General features: G+C 36.8%; 1 protein-coding gene across 2 annotated transcripts in view; it reads right to left on the reverse strand.

The window, feature by feature from the left end:
• Positions 1 to 11,790, reverse strand: part of Pkc53e (Protein C kinase 53E) — a 62,352-nt gene extending 50,562 nt beyond the window's left edge. For both annotated transcript variants that reach the window (XM_083038425.1, XM_083038423.1), the window contains exon 1: positions 10,349 to 11,790. In XM_083038425.1, coding sequence (XP_082894551.1) covers positions 10,349 to 10,530 — 182 coding nt within the window. In that variant the 5' untranslated portion in view covers positions 10,531 to 11,790. The remainder of the gene's footprint in view (positions 1 to 10,348) is intronic.
• Positions 11,791 to 12,124: the final 334 nt, after the last annotated feature.

A 12,124-nucleotide genomic window follows, 5' to 3' on the forward strand; every position in this document is an offset into this window, starting at 1 on the left:
AGGGATAATGCGATAGCCATCGTCCACTGTCTCCTCGTCATTACGTGATATTAATCCTTCCTATCGATTCACATCTAGATTTATTACGCATTGTGTCTGTCTATTTAAGCCCACAAATTGTGGATACACATTTTTTTTAAATGTGCTTTTTGACGGAATTTTATATTATAGTGTGTGTATGAGTAGCTTTCATTTTATTTATATATTATTCTAGTAGATTATCTTAAATTCATACGAATTTCTTTTTGGATGTTTAAGAATGAACAATGATTACAGAATGAGCAATAATCTTTTCTACACAATTTAGAAGCTATCGTAAAATAGGAGAGATTTTCTGTTGTACAATATGTATGTTGCTGTAGATACACATTAGATAACCTTTCCGCGGTGTTATGCATGTTGTCAACTCCGAAAAGGAGTGTATAACACAAGTTACAAGGATGTAAATGCGGGAACATTTTACGAGGTGCACTACAGGTAGAACGTCACACTAGACAACACGATGCGCCATGAAACATGCTCCCAAGTGAACTTGAGAGGCATGCGGCGAGAGGAAATGTAACAGTAAATCGTTTTTCATAATGAGTGTGAAAACACAACGCCTTTTCCGACGATAAATCATGAATTAGATGCAAATTAGATGCAATCTTAAATTAGAGAGACAAATAGAGTAACCTTGTGTGCGATTAAAAAAAAACACATTGATATATTTCACTCTGAAAAAAGCAAAATGATAAAGAAAGAAGGAAACTCTTTTAATTAATAAATTTTAGAAAAAAAATTTAAATATATATATTGCAATTACATAAAATTCTTTCTTCCAGGAGGAGGATCTCTTTCTTTTTTTCTGAATAAATGTAATTATTAAATTCTGCCGACGAGTTAGCTCGCCTTATAGCTTCGCTTAGCACCAAAATAGATTTAGTAGAATAAAATATGCTAATTTAATACACGGATATAGTCATATATCGCAACAATACGCAACTCGACAGTTGAATACAAACTGGTTGCATTACTTGCTTATGCATTAATATTTTGCAGAAAAACATTTCTCAGAATATATATTTTTAAAACGTCAGCTGGATGTTGATTAATCACGTTACCATCCGTGCATACATTTTACTGACAAGAAAGAAAACATTCCGGAAAGAAATATTTTCCTAAGATTTCCATATAGTTCCGAATGAAGATTTTATATTCTCGGGAACAATGAAAACAAAAACGATTCTCGTGTTGAGAAATCAGAAAACGCATCACATACAAAAACGCTGGTTATCTACCAGTAAATAAAAAAAATCGTTACACGTACACAGAGAGAGAATTTTCTCTTAGAATTTACCTCGAAAATCATGGTAATCGTGGGACAATATGAAAGGTATGAAAAGAATTTTATGAGAATTTCTTTGATTAATATTTATCACAATAAAAATAATATCTATTACAATAAAATATAAAATATATTTGATTAATTTTACTATGCAGTTTAGTAAAATTAATCAAACATGTTTTATATTTTATTGTGCGATAGATATTATTTTTATTGTGATAAATATATTAATTAGATAATAAATTCTCATAAAACTCTTCCCATACCATATTGTCCCACGATTACCATGATTTTCAAGGTAAATTCTAAGATAAAATTCTCTCAGTGTAATTACGCGAGATACAGCGAAAAATTAACGAGCCGCTTAATTACGTAACACTTGCAGGCGCAAAAGCGAACGACCTCCCTCGGTCACGAGCGCGGTAATATTTTACTTCTTATATTAATCAAATATTAATGAGACAATATCCGGGGTTAGGTTTGTCGAGTGTATAACGACGTCGCGGTTGTTAGCGATTTACTACGATCGAAGCGGATCGTGATGCGAGTGCTGAGAAGTGTCGTCCACCGTATGTTTGGCGATGAAACAACAACGTGCCCCGGCCGGGATAATTCGCTCACATCCAATCATCAATCACGTGTGTCGCTAATCCCAATCGAATATACGATCTGCACGTCGGTTAACTGAAGCTTAATTTCAGAGGGACGATTTAATTCTCTCCTCGACATAATGTATATGAATCCAAAAGGAGGGTGACTTTATTTTATTTCGCGTCGACGACATGGCGCGCGCGCGACCCGGTTCTTTCACGTCCCATTTCATGTCCGATATGTCGAAAGGAAAAATGCGCCGATAAATCAACAGTATCCGCAAAACGTTTCTCCTTTCTCCTCCAAGGTATTCCCTCGTTCTTTATTCGTTTTCGCTTTATCGCTAACGCTATTATCGCGAAATTACGTCCGATAGCAAAGCCGGTGATCATAAAACCTTGTGTCATATTCTATATCGCTACAGACTCCTTTCTAATTAGTGTCACAAAATTATAAATAAAGAATTCATGTCTTTTTTAAAGGAATTGTTCAAAAGCTTTTTCTATAACTGAAATTAAGCTTCTGAACGGTCGCCGAATCCCGGCTGTTTCAATTTTAATGAGGATAAAGGTCGAGATAAAAGCGAAGAATCTGAAGCCGCTGTTATAAAGTTGTCGATGGAAATGACTTTCGTCAGTTTCAACATAAAGACGGGAAATACTAACAGCATCTTCGTGTTGAACAAGAGACCGCCGACCGCTTCTCGCCGTGAGAAAACTCATTATACATCGAAGTTTGCAATGTAATATTCAAACCACAAATCTGTTCTGCAGATTTTGAAAAACGAAAAATTCGTTCAAACACGGTGAATCTATCATTTCACAATTTAAATAAGTTTAATTTAAATATTTAATTCAAATTTATAATTGAAACTCTTAAATAAATACTTTTATCTGATAACTGAATATACTTTTATCTTAAAAACTTTTTGATTTTCTGCACTGAAAAATTTTAATTGAATTCCAACCATGAGTTAAATTTTTCGAAAATACTATTTCGAATTTTGCTGCACGCCGAGAAGCACCGGCCTATTTTCCAGCTACCATTTTCCATCGCAGAAAAGGGAACACGAGGGTGGGTCAACAACTATGCTCGCTGCGAACTCATCGGTTGTACCATACGAAATGCTCCGTACGTATATATGTATATGTATATATACCCACGTGTATATATGTGAAACATGAGACCTGTCAGCGGCAAGTGGACGGAAGGGTCAGATGTTTTATGCGACGATTTATAGGCCTATATGTATTACACAAACGCGCTTGGTGTATATGCGAATGTACATACATGTGTATGTATGTATGTATGCACGCGCGGGTATATATGTTCATATTTAACAATATATTCCATATATTTCCGTGAAGTAGACGCCGAAATCCGGGACTCTTCAGAGTTGCATTTAAACTGTCTCGAGCAGCGTAAGAAAGAATAGATGCGGTGTCGAAAAGCGACTAAAGAGGAAATCGCGTGGAATAAGTAACCTCTTCTCAAAAAGAAAAGCACGCGAAAAGCGAAAAATACAAAAGAATCTAATTTTCTAGCAATTCGAGTGAGAGAAAGAGAGAGATGCATTTGCACCGATACAGATCTAACAATAAGCCATATAATAGTGATATTTTTTGGATCATTTTGTAAAATTAAATATCAGAAAAGAAAAAAGTAAAAAAATTGAAAAATTTTATGATTCTAATGAATAATTATCACTGCTTTACTAGTCTGCATATAAAATTATTGATGTAATATTGAATATGATGACATTTCTCTCTCTCTCAATAGAGAAAAGAAGAAAGAGAAAAAGAAAGCTCTACTCGTAGTATATTAACTTATTGTTAGCTTTGTAAAGTATAAGTAATACGAGTAAATATAAAGAAATCAATGTAGCAGTTGTCATATTTTGACAATCTTACTATTATAATAATCAAATATCTTCTACTTTATGAGATTTTATATTTAATGAGATGTTTCATATTTAAATATAATAAATAAAATTATATATATACTATAGAGTAGTAAAAAAAAACTTGAAAATATTTTCCAGAATCGTAATGCAATATTACATAAAAATAGAAAAATTTTTAATTATCGAAAGTCACTATATTACTGCTTTATTTATCAAACGATTTCATTTACGTTATGTAAATAAAATGTCAGTCAACTCTCTTTGCGTCATTCCCTTCATGTGAATTATTTATAACAGATGGATATAACGTGAATCATTTATAACAAAACTCGGCGAACTCGGCGAAATTAATTGCACGCGAGATAATATTGCCGCAACAGTGTCAATACATGCGGTTTTTGCTCCGCATCGATAGCAAAGATACGCGCGCGCTAGTGGACCAAACGATACGTATTATGTACGGACTTCCTCCTCGATAAAATGACCGTAGAAAACCGCACGCGACTCGATAACGATTTACGAGCTGAAAAGCGATCGTTGCGGCGCGCTCTGACACACGTGTACCACGCCATATAAAATCGGAAAATAAATCTTATTCGACGCCGTAATCGTGTGTATACGGAAGCTCTGTACATACATACAATGTGATTAGATCAATACACGCAAATGAAAACAATCAATGCATCTCTGTATCCCGAAAGGAAAAAGTCAACAAAGTTATATCTCTCGCACAGAATTATAAAATGCTTCGAGATAGCGTTTATAAATTTAAAAAATACAGTGAATTCTTATGTTATGTTTAATGATATTAAAACATAAATATTAGTATGATATAATAATATTATATTATACTATATATTAATTTTTTCATATTCCGATTCTAGAAACATAATATATAGGTATGTATAATGAAAGTGCAATAAAAATAGCTCATTCTTGTTGGTAATAATAAAGTTATTATATTTACGGTTTTTTCCTCGAATGATAGAATGTGGGAAACGTCTTTTGTTCCTGACAAAATGATATTGATTTTTTTCTTATGCCGATTTGGCATAATCGTCGGGATAATAAGAGCCGAGAGATCCGACAAATACGAAATTGGCCAAAGACGCTGGACCTGAATAGAAAGTTACCGGCATAAATCTGCCTCGACCGGTTTTATTAATTCGCCATTCCCTTTTTTACGTAATACATCGTCTTCCTCGAATAGTTCACTTCTCCTTGCCAATATCCGTTAGCTTCGTTAGCGAAACGTTGCGCAACGCCGACAAAGAATTAATTCTCGCCACGTAACTCTGCCACGCATACGCGATATCGCGAATTCCGCGTTATTACCTTCATTACAATGCACCTAATTAGAATTGCTCATCTCAGAATCAGTGAGAGGTATGTAAAAAAATATAAAGATAAGATCTATAAATAAAGTTAACAAGTCATCGTCAAAATATTGCTTTCGCATAACGATTCACGAATTTTTCTTGTTTCGGAATTTGCAAATTTCGAAAAAAGAATCGATTTCGATTAGAGATAACCGCATATGCGTTGAGTGAAATATTAAATATAAGTAATAAAACATTGATCGTGTAATTTTGTTAAATTATTATTTCACGTCCTACAGAATTCATTCTACGCATAAAATAATGCAAAATTACCGATTTTAATCTTAATAATGTAATAAATATGAATAATATATAACATTAAAATTACAGTTAGTCGCGAACTTTCCGTTATCAATAATAATCACTTAGAAAGTTTCGATAGTTTAGACATGACAATATGAAATATTTTCTATTATATAGCAATTTTTTAAAGTTTCTGCGGAAATTGAAATAAAATATTGAAAAAAGAAAAGGAGAAAAAATACAATTGATAATTCTGGGAAATTCTATTTTTAGTCTTCAATATTAACATACAGTAGATAAAAAAATATTTACACACACCATCTTTTTGAGATATTAATTTCGCATGAAGAGGAAAGCTGCAAGATTCTTTTCATTAACTATACACTGATACAATTAACAATGAAATATTTTTTTCTCTAATAGAGAAACACAATAATATCTCTCTATATGATACAATATTACAATAATATGTATATCTCCTCCTTTATTTAAAATTATCCTTTGAAAAAATAGACGTGTATGAAAATATTGTTTTTACTTTTTTTTTTACTTTGAAATTATATTTGGATCCCAACATCAATAACGCATGCCTAGTTTTAGCACGAACATCGGGTACGGATACGAGCGAAAGTGCAGACTGGTCGAAGAGACCGACGCAGGGGTGCAAGCATACGGCGGGAGCGACCCGGGAAGTGCTGTGGGTCATCGCAAAATGCATTTCGCCGTCGTGATGCACGCGTCTCGCGATCGCGAAACGTCATGCGACAACAAATGCGACAGCGCGAGTCATCACTCATCAGATTCGTTGGTCACGCAATGTCGACAATCGCCGGAAAATCACGACGGATGCGATGTCATCACGAATTTTTTCGTCGCGACATATCTTTACATACGAATCGAGACGTCCGATTGATGATAGCAGTTCCATTTCGGATATCGAGCGAATCTCTTCATTGTTTGCGTCGTTTTGCGACGAAATAAAGGAAGGATATCATTTCGCGAATTTGAAGAAATTAGTGGTTAAAATTAATCGCGAATGAGAAGAATCGATCAATCTCTTTCGAGAATCTTGTGATTAAACGACGGGTGATTAAGTTAAAAAAAGATTTCGACTCTGTATATGCTAAATTCGGTAGAAACTTTGTTAGATAAAAGTTATTTATATACATATACATTATATATATATATATATATATATATATATATATACTATAATTTCGAAATTGGATAAGTTTATGTGAACACGTAAACAACACCTATCTAAATATTGATATCTATCTAGATATATGAACTTTTATGAAAAAAAATTGTCGATAATCCAGCAAAACCAATCGGTCATTAATTTTCCTATCCGCAATAGTATATTCATCGCTGTCGTTACGAATATTGATATGATATAGAATGTCCAAATGGGTCTTTTCTATCTGTTTTGACGTTGCAGGCGTCAACACGTCATATATCGTATCTATCTATACCTTGAAACGAATACAACCAGTCTTTCTATAGACTTTGAAATAGAAACGATTAAAAAGAATACATCAACTGTGCGTTAATCGCTCTTAATCCTTCAAAAAAATTTCTATTTAAAAAAGAAAGTTCTAAGATTGATTGTGATCACGTCAACGAAAAAATATATTTAGAATGATCTTGATATCTCGTATAAAGTATTTATGCTTCATGCTTATTTGCGTTCATGCTTTATTGCTATTCTACCTTCCTTATATCTTCCGTATATATTTAAATAAATAAAATATTACAAAAAAAAAGCACTAGAGATGTTTTCTACGCTGAATAAAACTCATCACATTAGAATTAAATACGAAAGAATCGTGGGATAGCATATATATAAGGATTCAAATAGCGTTACAAAATAATGAACGTTACAAAATTGTCAACTATTTAAATAATAAATAAAGATTAAAAAATTCATAAACTAAAGATTCATAAATCCGAGAATACACTCACGCAATGTATACTCTTAATAAACCGCTTTAGTATTTTACTCTCTGCTTACTAATTAAAGTGGCGTACTAATTAGAGTCTCATTGTAAAATTACGCCACTACTATAATATTAAAACGAGTTGAAAAATACTTTAATAGAGCTGAAAAAAATTTCACGATTATGACTAACGCGAAATGTTCTATTTTCGAAAAAAAAAATAATAACGGAGATGAATTTACGCCTATCGTGCACCGAACGACCCAATTATATATCTTGTCACCGAGACGCACCCGAAATTTGTTCATCAGTATATGATATCGAGAGAGGGTGAGTCGAGGGTGCCTCTGCCGAAATGTGCGTTCTATATGAGAGATCGGCACGCACGCACGCACGCATTCTGTAAAGACGGAAAGTACTTCCCAACAACGTCGTCACTTCGCGTAATCGTGGTTTCTAATTCGGACGGGATAGAGGAAGAAACAGCGCGAGTGCGTCAAGGACGGAACGTTTAACTATTGGTCGTTCCGGTCGGTCCGGAGAGCGTTATTGACTGAATTTATGTATCTGTGCGTCCGTCACGAGACGGAGAGAGGAAGATTACCGATATCTCGTCGTGACGCGAGAAGAAGCTCTGTTACAACACATCGGTCCCCATTAGTCCCGTAAACATTTACGAAAAGATCGAATGAAGTTTCGGGTAAACAGGGCGACTCTCGCGAGCCAATTTCTCACACTATACAAATCGCGGTGCAAAGATCAATCAATATCTGTATATGAAAAATTCATCTATAAAGGATACGCGAAAAACATTTTTTTTTTTTTTTTAATTAACAGACGATATATGTGTATTTACACATATTTTGTTAAGAGTTGCAATTAAAAAAAAAAACAATTGTCTGTGTTATATAATTTCATTAAATTGCAACATGGGTGAGGTTGCCGGAAAAAGGCCATATTATCTCGAGGGAATTGAGTGTCTCTCTCTCTATTTATAATTAACCCCAAACTCCATTATCAATATGCTACCGAAGGTCCGAAGATAGCTAGAAGCGGCATGCACAAAAGCAGATTAACGATCGAGCAGAGAGAAGAAAAGGGAGAGAGAGAGAGAGAGAAACAGCGAGGGCTTTTCTGCGTTTTTTCTGCGTTACGTCATGAACACCCCCGGTGTAATTTTGCGCTAAAAATTTTCACACGCGATCTTGACAACAGAGAAAATATTATGTACAACGTACACAGCATATCAAAAAAATATCAGAAAAAAAACAGCGAAATATTAAACGATATCTCTTTACGTGAATTGTATATCAATGTTAATTGAGTGGAGACACTTAGTTAATGAAGAAGGGAGAGGAGAAGACATATCGTTCCATATGTCATCCGATAGAGATTATTAATTTTTCATTGTATATAATACCGTAAAAACATAAAAACTCATGGTCTAAAAACTTATATAATATTAATGAAACCAAAAGAAGAATAAATAGACGAGGCAAGATTAGAGCGCCTGCTGATAACATCAAGTAGCCGATCATTTTTAATTCGCGACATTTACAATCAGCATAAAAAATCAAAATAATGCAATGACATCTCATTATAGTTATTTCATATGTCCAAAAATATGATATATATATATATAATAAATTTAGCTAATATTTTTCTAAAACAAGACTAAAATTATTTTCTAAAATTTCGTTAAAATTCAGAAAGAGAAAAAAATCCATAAATATTTTTCCTAAGAATACTCGATGGTTTTCTATTTTTTTTTTTAACATTTGATCCTATATATAAAACTGTAAAAACTGTAAAAATTTAATAGCAACTATAAATATTTTTCTAAAATAAAAGGATTAAAATTATTTTCTCAAATTTCACTAAAATCGACAAAAGTCTATAAATATTTTCCTAAAAAAATGTTCGATGGTTTTTATCTTTTAACATTTAAACTTTTATATACATATATATAAAAGAATATATAAAAGAAAAATGATAGAAGATAAAAACCATCGAGCACTTTTTTTAGGAAAATATTTACAGACTTTTCTCGATTTGAGCGAAATTTCAGAAAATAATTTCAATCTTTTTATTTTAGAAAAATATTTATAGTTGCTATTAAATTTTTACAGTTTTTACATATTTTCGATCGGATATAATTTGAAAGCATTTATATGACCAGTTTCAAATGATTCAATTAGAAAACATCCTGTTGAAATTATAAATATATCAATTATTCGATACCGCAAAATCAACAGGAAAGTGTTTATAAACATTTCTTGTTAGTCCAACAGGCCTGTCCAAGCCATCCCCCCTCGTGATGAGCTTCCCCCCCGGAGGCGTTCACCTGCTCTTCTCCCGGGGATGCAAACTCGATCGTTACTGGAACGCATCCGACGCATAGACACGTTTACGTATAGAGAGCAAAAGGCCTTCATGCCAGCCTCCGTCTTTTCGAGAGAATGCGCTCGAATAATAATAATAAGAGGCTAATGATAGTAACGACTGTAGCAGAGTCAAAGTCGAAAATACGAATAGTAGCGTCCGAAGAAGATAGTTACGCGGTGAATCCAGGAAAGTTGCGAACTCGAATCTCCGATCTTACATTATTATTTGAAGCGAAATATTTGGAGCAAAACTTTCGTTTTTCGGAGTAGAAAAAAAAAGTTTTATCTCAGTATAGGTTTTTCCTTTCTCGAGCTAACGCATCAACCTTCAGAAACTAGATATCTCGTCTTTCTCGTAAAGGTTAATCGATTCTAGTTAATAATTCATCGCATAGTTCGATGTATCGTAGACACAACGGAGAGGAGAAAAAACAACTCAACGAGCTAATCGACGCATTCCGATGCATCCGATATCAAGCAACAGGAAGGTTCGCAAATGACGCGTCGCGCAGGACGACCGAAAGTTTACACAAAAAGTCCACAATGAGAGATATCAATATATATACATATATACCACTCACCATATGAAGTCCTTGCAGTGGCTGCAGAAGGTGGGCTGCTTGAAGAACCTTGGCATGAAGCTGTGATTCTTGACCATGTAGACATTTTTCTTTTTGAGAGCTCCCTTCCGGCCCCGCAGCTTATTGGCGAAGGTGTTGTCGCCGATGGCGAAGGAGTCCTCGCACGTGTCGTCGTCCGCCATGGTGCCGCTGCCGCTGATGCTGATGCTGATGCTGCTGATCGACGATCAATCTACGATGTCCGGAGCTACACGCGAGAAGCTCGTCGCCGGGGACGCCGGCCTCTCCGGGAGAGACCTTCAGATCGCGGTTCCGCGTCTCCTTCTACCTCTCGGCAGCACTCGGTTACCGCGAGTCTCCGCGTTTGTTGACGACGAGAACGACGACGACGACGACGACGATCGAACTCGCAGAGAAGACCGCGCGCGAAAGCTGTCACACGGCGCACCGACCGACGACGGTATGTCTCGCGCGCGCGATGCTTGACGGACGACGGTGGGAGAGGGAGAGGTGTCCAATGGTGGGGAAAGATGGAGAGAGCGAGAGAGATGAAGGAACGATTTAACGACGCTCTCTGTCGACGTCAGCGCGCGCGGTCCGCTCGAGCTGTACCCTACGACGTTCAACGCGAGCCTAGGTAGAGTACTCTCCTTTTGCTCCGTGGCGGTTCTCCTCCCGCACACTTCTCATGGCGACATCGTCTCTTTCTCTCTCGTGGTTTCACCAGACTGCGATTTCGCTCCGGTCTCGCTCTTCCGTCTCGTTCCAACTTTGCGCGGGAATCTCTCTTTCTCTCTCTACGTCACTATGTCTCTCGCTTTGTACAGCGCACGTTACCTCTTTCTATCGCGCATATCGTGCTTGCCCAGCATCGACTCTACTTAACTTCGTCTCGTATGTCTCTGTCTGCAGAGGCAGATAGAGAGCTATTTCCCTCTCTCGTGAAATACGCACCTTCTTGCTTTCTCCCCTTCTATTCTACATTTGTACTAGCCGATTACTACACTTGTATTATACCGCGCGTCACGCTGTCTCTCTTCCGCTCGTGCTCCCTCTATCGGCCAAACTTCACAATCGAGCCTCCTTGTTCGACGCCCACTTTTCTCCTTTCACGCTAGGTCTCTCTTTCTCTCTCTCTCTCGCTCCTTTCTCTCACCCCCTCAACGATTTTCTCTCTCTTCCTCTTTCTTCCCCTACTTACTCGCTCCAGTTTCTCGTCTCGTTCCCGCTATCACTACCACCTCGCGTCTTCCTCGTCGCCACTGATCCGTCCGTCGTCCCTGCATCGGATTAGCTGTCGCCAACGTATCGCTCTATCCCGTGATCTGCCCTCTCTCTTCCTCTCACGTCGTGGACTATGGGACTATCCTCGTCCGTTTCGCGACGCCGTGAATGCTGCGGCCTCTGTTCTTTCTCTTCTATCTCTCTTCTTCCCCTCCTCCCCCGCCTCTTCTAACGTCGGTGGCCGCGCGCACGGACTACCTGATAATTTTAGACTCTCGGCGCAGCGACTCGACACTGCTCAGCCTGCGCCGCGCACTCGAATATCGACATCCGCCGACCACGAGACCCGCGAGCCGCACGCGGTGACGGCGGCTGCGAAGAGGGTGGTTAGGCGGAAAGGATGAGAAAGAAAAAAGCGCGTACGATATTTCTCCCCTTTCTTGCTCGCTTCCTTCCTTCCTTCCTTCCTTCCTGTAATCTATAGGTGTCCGGATCGTACTCTTCTCTTATTCTCTTTCCAGGAGGAACGGCTCTCTGCAAACGGGGGAAAGA

The sequence above is a fragment of the Prenolepis imparis genome, unplaced genomic scaffold, assembly GCF_030444845.1.
Source record: "Prenolepis imparis isolate NDT839.2.m4 unplaced genomic scaffold, iyPreImpa1.0 SCAF_5, whole genome shotgun sequence".
NCBI classification, from domain to species: domain Eukaryota; kingdom Metazoa; phylum Arthropoda; class Insecta; order Hymenoptera; family Formicidae; genus Prenolepis; species Prenolepis imparis.